The sequence below is a fragment of the Hyaena hyaena genome, unplaced genomic scaffold (assembly GCF_003009895.1).
Source record: "Hyaena hyaena isolate Hyena2069 unplaced genomic scaffold, ASM300989v1 scaffold_18, whole genome shotgun sequence".
Classification (NCBI taxonomy): domain Eukaryota; kingdom Metazoa; phylum Chordata; class Mammalia; order Carnivora; family Hyaenidae; genus Hyaena; species Hyaena hyaena.
Genome location: NW_024080649.1, coordinates 2,436,612 through 2,445,996, shown reverse-complemented (window position 1 = coordinate 2,445,996; position 9,385 = coordinate 2,436,612). Strand labels below are relative to the sequence as shown.

Sequence of the window (9,385 nt, the reverse complement as noted above, 5' to 3'; positions counted from 1 at the left end):
AAGGCAGGCTCACCTTCATCAGGCCTTCCTGGGCACATATTCGAATCCTGAGCTTCCTCTACCATCAGGACCTAGGTCCTTCTCCTAGGTGAAGCCAGGTTAGAAGTGCTCACTCCTCTTATACAACTCTGAACCCTCTAAAACCCGCTGAATTGGACACCAAGGTGGGTGAATGGTATGGTATGGGACTCACAGGGAAATAAAACGGCAATTAAAAAAAAGTTCACTCCCCTGGTACCTCTGGGAAAAATTTCTTTAATAAAAAAAGTTGTAGTACATTTACACGATTGTCATCACCCTTATCTACAGCGCTCAATAGGGAAAATAAAAAATAAAGGACAACCTAGTCGCGCTCAGTATAAAAACGCAGTAATTCATTCCAACAGGAGACCTGGTTGCCTGAAGAAGAGACAAACGTATGAGGGCACATAAGCCAAGCAGCCGAGGTCTGGGCTTCTGGAGGAATCCAGGGGACGGTTGAGGACCCGCCTCTAACTTTTTGAAGATAGTATTAAAAAAAAAAAAAAAAATCCAGGTTGCAATAAGAGGCCTCATTCTAAGGAGAAGGGTCCATTCCAAAGAAAACATCACTGGGGGGCGGAGGGGATGGTCAGAGTCTCTCCAGTCACAGGACAGAGCCAGACATTGTACAGTAGGTTATAGAGTCCTGGAAATTTGTCCTCAAAAGCAGCCCTGGCCCCGTCTGCGAGGTTTTCAGAGGTGAAATTGAACTGCCCATGGCCTTCTACTCTGAAAGGCTTAGAGACCAACCCTTAATGTCAGACTTGACGCCTCTCTCCTCCAAGTTGCTAAGGTCACTTCTTGACAAGCTCCCAAGTTCTTGGTTGAGGGGAGGACTCAGGCTCCTTGGAGATGCCACTGCAGCCAGCCGTTAGCCCGGGTCCTGCTGGAAGGCGGCCTAGTCATCCTGGCCACCACCATACATGTCCGCCAGCTTCTTGAAGCGACTGCCCCACTCATTCAGATAATCATAGTCTTGGTCCTGGTCAGAGGCTGAGGAGGTGAGGGAGCTCAGGGACGCAGCATCAGAGCCGCTGCCCTCGTAGTCAAACACCAGCAGGGAGTCGTAGGGCGGGGCCGTGGGGTCCGTGTTTGCCGCCTTCAGGTTCTGTGGCGACAAGAGCGGGTGGTTAGGAGCAGCGGTCAGACACGCGGCAGCTGTGGGAGCTCAGGCACATTAGTTCACCCTGCCCCGCCTGCGCTTCCTCATCTGTGAAGACCTCTTTTTCCTCCATTAAGGTTTGAAGGGTGAAATGAAATAACGCGCATAGATACTTAGCCCTGAGCCCGGTACACAGCAAGTGCTCAGTGTGGCAGGTCAAGAGGAGGGAGGAACTCTGAAACCAGACAGCTCAAGTCAGAACTCAGGCTTCACGTACTAGTTTTGTGACCTTGGGCAAACCCCTTAATCTCTAGGTGTTGTTTTGTCTGATCTCTGCAACGGGAGACTTCAAATAGTTTTAGAGAAACACACTAATACATGTAAATATGTGCAAAGTGCTTATGAGAATAGTACCTGGCATATAGGGGAACATGATCTTCCTTATTTGTAAAATGAGGATAACACTAGGATTCCTTCCCTGCAGTCGATGTGGGGATTGAATGACACGGTATTTGCAAACTATCTGACACAGGGACCTTTTGGAAATGGTCTTCATCTAACTGGAGGGAAAAGTTCCAGGTATTTAGCTCCAAGGCATCTTCTCAAACCATCTGCTCTGAGCAATTTCCCCAGACGCTTTTGTTTTTGCGTAGCACTCTCAGGCCAAACAACAGAGTCTAACTTTACCAGACTACTTCTAGAAGGCAAGAAGGGGAAGCAGAAAGTTCAAGCCCAAGTGAGGTATTCTGACAAGCCACTGGGCCCTCTGCCCATCATTGCTTCCTCACACTCCCTAAAACCCATCCATCTATCTTTCCTCCCTTCCTCATATCCTTCTTTCCTTCTTCCCTCCCTCTTACTGAGCACCTCTATTTTATGGGGCACCTGACTGGCTCAGTCAGTAGAGCATACAACTCTTGATCTAGGGGTCATGAGTTCAAGCCCCACATTGGGTGAAGAGCTTACTTTAGGAAAGAAAAGAAAGAAAAACCTTCATTTACTGCTAGTGAGGTACCAGGCTGTGCTAGGCTCCTATCATTTATCTTCTATGTACCTAGTTCAGTGGATCTTACAATCCTATCTGTACATTTGATTTTAAGCTTGGGGAGCTTAAAAAAAAATAGAGTCTAAAAAAATAAATGAATCCCTGGATTCCAGGAATGGTTACTTTTCAAAATCCCACAGATAATCAAATGTGTGATCAGAGTTAAGAACACTTGAGACACTCAGCTATTGTCAACAATAACTATCATTACCTAATATATGCTACATGCCAGGGGTACCTGGGTGGCTCAGTTGGTTAAGCGTCTGACTTCAGCTCAAGTCATGATCTCATGGTTTGTGAGTTTGAGCCCCACGTCAGGCTTCTTGACAACACAGAGCCTGAAATCTGCTTCTAGTTCTGTGTCTTCCTCTCTCTCTGCCCCATCCCAGCTCACGCTCTTTTTCAAAAATGAACATTGAAAATAAAATTTTTTTTAAATAAAATAAAAATAAATGCTACACACCAAGCCAGTGGTTCATAGACTCTTATTACTTGGGAATCTTCTTAAAATTCCGAAGCCCAGGCCACATCCAGATCAATTAAATCACAATCTCCATGGAAAGTCAGAAATGTCAGTTTTTTAAGTTCCCCAGGAGATTTCAGTGTTTGGGGACCACTGTTCTAGGTGCTTACTCATCTGACCCTTAAAGTGACCTTTAACAGAGGGTCCTCAACTCTGTTCCACATTGGGATCACCTCGGATTTTTAAGCACTCAAACCCAGGTAGTCTGCCTGCAATTTTCAAGCAACTGTTATGTATGTTGAATAAATGAATAAATGATTCCTAACCTACTGTTAACCACTCTGCAACTTAGGGTTTTATGGAGGAGAAAATAGAAGCCGAGAAGTTAGCCAAATATGTCAGGGGGTCACACAGCTGGTTGGTGGGGCAACTAAGATTTGAACCCAGAGCCAAGACCCAAAGCCCATGTCTTTTCTCTCATGCTGGTGCCTGAATCACAGGCTTCTCCTGGCTGGCCCCCTACGCCTCACCTCGATGATGAAGTTCCCAATCTCATCTGGGTTGGCTGGACGTGGACGGTACATGGGTGTGGGGATAAAGGATGGCGCCACGTCATTGCGGAGAACCACCTCAGGCCTGGCCTCCAGACCCCGGTGGAGTTGGGTGATGTCATAGTCCTTCATAAAAATCAAGAAGAGCATGGAATTGAAAAGTGAACTCCCCCACCGTTTGCATTTCATCCCATTTCCCTGCCACTTGGATGTTCTGATTCACGGGTAGGTCTTAATCTTTGTCAGATATTTCTGAAAGCCCTTGTTCCCATAGCCCTCCTCCAAAATTAAGCACAGGCTCAAGGTCATTTTAGCTGAGGCCAAAGGGACTACAGCAATGGACGAGACACCCTCTCAGAAGAGAAGGGGTATCAATCTTACATGAAGACGGATGCTTCAGGCGAGAGTTTGGTCAATGTAGCTAACGTGGTTATGTTGGTTAACCCAACCATTCCTGCCAGCGGCCCTGGAGGCATCCATTTCCCAACCCTTAGACCTTCCCAGTGCCTCACCTGGTCCTCCTCACCGCCTCCCTCTTCGCCATAGTAGAAAACATTGTCACGGGTGTCATCTTCTGGGAGCAGAAGGGGCTCCTTGACCTTCCTCTTCTTCCTCACCAACAAGAGGAGGACCAGCAGGAGGACTGGAAGAGTTAGGAAGGGTAAATATTCACCCCCCCACAACCACAGAGCTGGCCAATACCCCCAACCCTTGAAGCTCCATCTAATTTTAGACCCCTCCACTCGGCAGCCAGGGTTGAAAACACTTCAATGGCTCCCTTGCGCCTAGGAAAACCCCCAACTACTTATCAAAGTGTACCGGATTGGGCCCCCCCACTTTCTGCACACATATACACTACCATGTGGGTCTGGTCACATTTGCCTCCTTGGGGTTCCTCAAATAACACCTACCAGTTTACCACTTCAGGAGCTTCATGTGGGCTCTTCTCACCTGGTACATTCTGCACGCATGGCTCTCATCTTTCAGGCCTCAGTCTACTATCCCCTCCTCCTAGCAGCAAACTGACTTCATTCCCACAGCAATAAATCTCTACCATTTATTGTCAGTCTTCCCTTTTTGGTGATATTGGTCCTCATGGAAATCCTCTTCTATGGGGATGGGAATCTCCTAGCACGTGTTACTTTTCAACAAGACTCTTTTTCAGTCCCCAATGACCCCTACATTAGCCACAGATTTTAAGTTAAAAAGCAAGACAGTACAACTCCGTGGCATAAGTTGAACTTAGGTGCAAATGCTATTTTGATATTTCAAGAGAGGAACTGGCTTTAGTAATATGGTTTGAAAGGTTGGCAGGCCATGTGGACATGGGAGTATTGGCCAACTAATGCCTGGCTGTTCTCCCCAATGCCAGGACTACCCCCCAGTTAATCCCACATTAAGAAGGGACCCCAGGGGGGCGCCTGGGTGGCTTAGTCAGTTAAGCGTCCGACTTTCGCTTAGGTCATGGTCTCACGGTTCGTGGGTACGAGCCCCGCGTCGGGCTCTGTGCTGACAGCTCAGAGCCTGGAGCCTATTTCAGAGTCTGTATCTCCCTCTCTCTGACCCTCCCCTGCTCACGCTGTCTCTCTCTCTCTCTCCTAGAAATAAAGAAAAATATATATTAAAAAAAAAAAAAAAGAAGGGACCCCAGGGCCATCTCTGGATACAGCAATGTGAGAGGATACAGCCACCATTTAGTTTTAGCACTTTTTTTTTTGGCCTGTTTATGCAATTCCTGTTTGTCTCTGGCCGAACAAAAAAGACCTAGCCTTCTTGGGGAGTCTGTGGATTATCAACATGCACAACCTATGTTGGATATACTGTAATCTTGGCCTCCCCTTTTCCTCCTCACAGAGTCTGGGGAAAGGCAGGAAGAAGGTGAACTGGACTTCTCAGTTGCACCAAAACTTATGTGTCTGCCTACTGTCATCTCCATTTGGACTGCCTGGCAATTCTCTTCCCATGATCCTTTTCAAATTGGTTAGTGGAAACTCCAGTTTCTACTTGCTTGGGTATTAGAATCCTTGATGGTTCTTCTCATTACCACACATGAATCTGAATAGATTCTTCCTTGAAATATGACCATTTCTCACCATCTCATTCCTAGAATATGGCAATAGCTTCTTAATGGTCTCCCTGTCTCCACCCTTACCCCTGTACAGTCGTTTAGTAGGAATCCTAGAAAATTCAAGTCCAATCACATCACTGCTTTGTTCTAAACCTGGATGATTTTCCATTTCATCAGATCCTCACAAGAGCCTACAAGGTGCAACAGGATGCACTGCCACACCCTTCATCTCCTTTTTTTCCCTTTTGCTTTTTCCACTCCAGCCATTTGTTGTTTCCACACGCCAAGCACAGTGGTGCCTCAGGGCCTTTGCACTTGCTGTTCCTGAGATATTTGCATGATTTGGTACCTCACCTTTTTCAGACCTTCACTCGAATATCCCTTCTCAGCAAAGCCTTTCTTACCCATCCTTCCTAGGATGGCAGACCTCTTCCCTCTGCTTCTTTTTCTCCATACCAACCCCAATTTCTCTGCCAAATGATTTACTGTCTGCTCTCTGCACTGCAAATAAGCTCCAGGAGGCCAGAGAGTGGTCTGGTCCATAAAATGCTGCACCCCCAGCACTGGAAGTAGTGCTTGGTATATAGTATGTGGATTCATTAAAGCTTGCCTTTGTTGAATTCGTACCTGATTGTATGTTTTTCTGTGTAAGGGATTCAGAGAGTGGAAAAAACAAATGTGATAGGTTCTACTTTTAGAGTAAAGAACTTAGCTTGTAACTAAACACTTCCACCCACTAGACTAATGACTTTCAAACTCTAGCATACATCAGAACCCGAGGCCTTGTCAAAACACAGATTACTGGGTCTTACCCCTAAGTTTCTGAATCGATGGGTCAGGAGTGGGCCAGAGAACTGGCCTTTTTAACAAGTTGTTGGGTAATGCTAATGCCATTGGTCTGGAGATCACACTTTCAGAACCACTGCTCTAGCCTCTAGATGACATGACAGCTGGGATGGGTCTGTCTGTTCATCACTATATCCCCAAAGCCTGGCACATTCCAGAAACTCCATCAATATCTATCCACTGAATGACACTCCTAGAATTAAGAGTATCAGGAACAAATGGGCAATGTTGGGGATGTCTTAGTCCCAGCAGTTCAGAGTAGAACTGGGGCTTCTAACTACCCCATCCTGAGAGGGGAGAGGGCACTGGTACTCACGCAACAGGGCGAGGACAGCCCCCAGGACGGGGAGGAGGAAGCCCCCATTCCAGGGCTCGGGGCAGTTCACCACATGGCCATGGCAGTCACACACGGTGGCTTTGATCACCGTCAGCTGTTCCTTGTTGCCATGGTCAGACAGAGAAAGGTGCACATCATATGCGTCCTGCTTCAGGAACTTCTTCAGGGACAAGGACACTGTGTTTCCTGCAGTGGACAGATAACATTCACCGTGGGAGATCACAAGTGGAACCGAGTAGATCATGTTGGAGGTGTGAGGAGAGGGCCTCTACATCTGGGCAATAGGGACAAATAGATATCCATCCCCAAAGCACACTTATGCCAAGTGTTAAAAACTGACATTTGGCCAAAGCCACCATCATGGAAAGGATCATTGGGATGGAAAAATATATTCATTGGGGCACCTGGGTGTCTCAGTCAGTTACGCATCTGAACTCCTGAGTTTAGCAAAAGTCATGGTCTCACAGTCCGTGGGTGTTAAGACCTGTGTGGGGCTCTGTGTTAACAGCGTGGAGCCTTCTTGGGATTCTCCCTCTCTCTCTGCCCCTCCCCTGTTCATGCTCCCTCTGTCTTCCCCCCTCCTCTCTCAAAATAAACAATTTTTTAAAAAATAAATTATTAATCATCTCCCCCTTAAAATCAATAGTCACAGTATTTTTAAAATAATGCAGTTTTTTAAAAAGTCTGTCATACATGGCCAATAATTGCTCAGCACCATTAGCTGCTAGACTGTTCTCTGCCTGAAAAAAAGAATACATTGGAATACATTCTTCCTGAGAGATAACTAACTTGTGAACCTTGAGATCAAGACCTGAGCCGAAGTCAGAGGTTCAACTGACTCAGCTACGCAGGTGGGCTAAAGCCATTTTTAGTTCAGAGTTCAGACTCTCTGGCCTCCTCTTAGCAAGGCGGCCGGAGGGAAAATCCACCCTGTTCTCATTCAGCAACAGCAGGCAGGCAGACAGGTAGCCCTGCAGGCTGAATACTTAGTCCACCATGCAGAGGACAACGTGGGGTGTTTCACGGAAACATCCCTACCACCACCCTGGTGATTCTCAGGTGCTGATGATGATGGTGGTGCCAGTGACTAAGTGGGCACTGACTGGGTGCCATGCCCTATGCTTCTCCACTACCACTTTAAGAGGCAGGTACTATTTTTTTAATATTTATTTTTGAGAGAGTAAGTGGGGGAACGGCAGAGAGAGAGGGACAGAGGATCCAAAATAGGCCCTACACTGACAGCAGAGAACCTGATGCGAGGCTCAAACTCATGGACTGCAAGATCACAACCTGAGCTGAAGTCTGACACTCAACCCACTGAGCCACCCAGGTGCCCGAAGAGACAGATACTATTATACTCATTTTATGCAGAAATTGAAGCTCAGGGAGGTCAAGTAATTAACGTGAGGTCACACTGGGGTAGGGGTTGGATTGACTCCCCTGACAACAAGGACATGATCAGGTAGAAAAACTAATCTAAGGGGCCCCTGGGTGGCGTCCGACTTTGGTTCATGTCATGATCTCACAGTTCCTGCGTTTAAGCCCTGGGTCGGACTCTATGCTGACAGCTCAGAGCTGTTTCGGATTCTGTGTCTTCCTCTCTATCTCTGCCCCTCCCCTGCTCGTGCACGTGTGCGTGCTCTCTCAAAGATAAATAAACATTAAAAAAAAAAAAGTAAAGAAAAATTAACTTAAAACCAAGAACCAGGTTTCAATACTATCACCAGGTGTTGGTACCAGTGGGCTTTGGTCATAGTGCTCACACCTGACTGAGCCAGATCTGTGATTGCTCTCGGGAGACAGTGGTGATGAAGGTGACTGCTCACACCTACTGGGCACTGATGTACCAGACAAGATGCCTCTCGTGTTACCACTTAATCTTCACATTAACTGTATGGAAGGAGGTACACTTATCGGCACCATTCTACAGATAGGGATAACTGAGGAACAGTGAGGTTCAGTAACTTGTCCATAATCACAAAGCTAATAAATGGAGCAACTGGGCCTTGAACTAAGGCATTCTGGTTCCAGAGTCCATGCTCTATAAATGATAAGGTCAGGGATGGGGAAAAAATGGCTTCTAGGCCACAAGGGGGTAAAAGGAGTCCAAGTTGTCTTCTCAAAGGAAAGGTGCTGGCCATATATATCCAAATCACAGAAATCATAAAATTGAGATGATATGGGTGTCTAAAGCAGGTCTCCTGAGTCCTTTCAGGGCCTGGTTCAGCAGGAGTAATAGCCACTGGACATTTGGATCCTTCGGGGCAGAACCTGTATATATTGGTTCCCCATTTCCTTCCTGAGGGACCTTAGCCCCAAGAGGAAGGAGGAGACATTTTAATCCAAAGTGGATATTGTCTCTCCAGAGGCCTTCCTGACACTTGGGGTTGGATCTGCCTTTCTCATACAACTCTCGTCCTCACCCGCTTGACGCCAGGTTAGACCCCTTTTCAGTCCTGTGACAACTCAATACCATGACAGACTGAGAACCTCTGAGTGGGTGGAAAGAGAATGGACAGGGAGGTGGACTGGAGCAGAGGTGCGGGGGAAAGGGACTGTGGCTTCAACTTCTGCTCCACACTTACCTACTCTGTGCCCTGGGGCATGCTATTTAACCTCTCTGAGCCTCATTCTCATTTTTTAAAAATATTTTTTAATGATTATTATTCATTCTTGAGAGAGTTAGAGAGACAGAGCACGAGTGGGGTGGGTCAGAGAGTGAGGGAGACACAGAATCTGAAGCAGGCTCCAGGCTGTGAGCTGTCAGCACAAAGCCTGACGTGGGGCTCGAACTCGTAAACCATGAGACATGACCTGAGCCAAAGTCAGACGCTCAACCGACTGAGCCACCCAAGCTCCCCCCTCATTCTCATTTTTAAATAGGTATAAAAATACTGACCACAGAAGGTAGCAGAAATATTAAATAAGAAAAAGTACCTTGCGTATTGTCAA

At 46.8% G+C, this 9,385-nt stretch overlaps 1 protein-coding gene across 1 annotated transcript in view; it reads right to left on the bottom strand.

Annotated features, from left to right (window-relative positions):
• Positions 1–278: 278 nt before the first annotated feature.
• The window catches only part of CDH3 (cadherin 3), a 45,725-nt gene continuing 36,618 nt past the window's right edge, over positions 279–9,385 (bottom strand). The window contains exons 13-16 of the mRNA XM_039223235.1: positions 6,413–6,619; positions 3,695–3,825; positions 3,162–3,308; positions 279–1,129 (exon numbers count right to left, since the gene is read on the bottom strand). Of these exons, the coding sequence (XP_039079166.1) occupies positions 920–1,129; positions 3,162–3,308; positions 3,695–3,825; positions 6,413–6,619 (695 nt within the window). The 3' untranslated portion in view covers positions 279–919. The remainder of the gene's footprint in view (positions 1,130–3,161; positions 3,309–3,694; positions 3,826–6,412; positions 6,620–9,385) is intronic.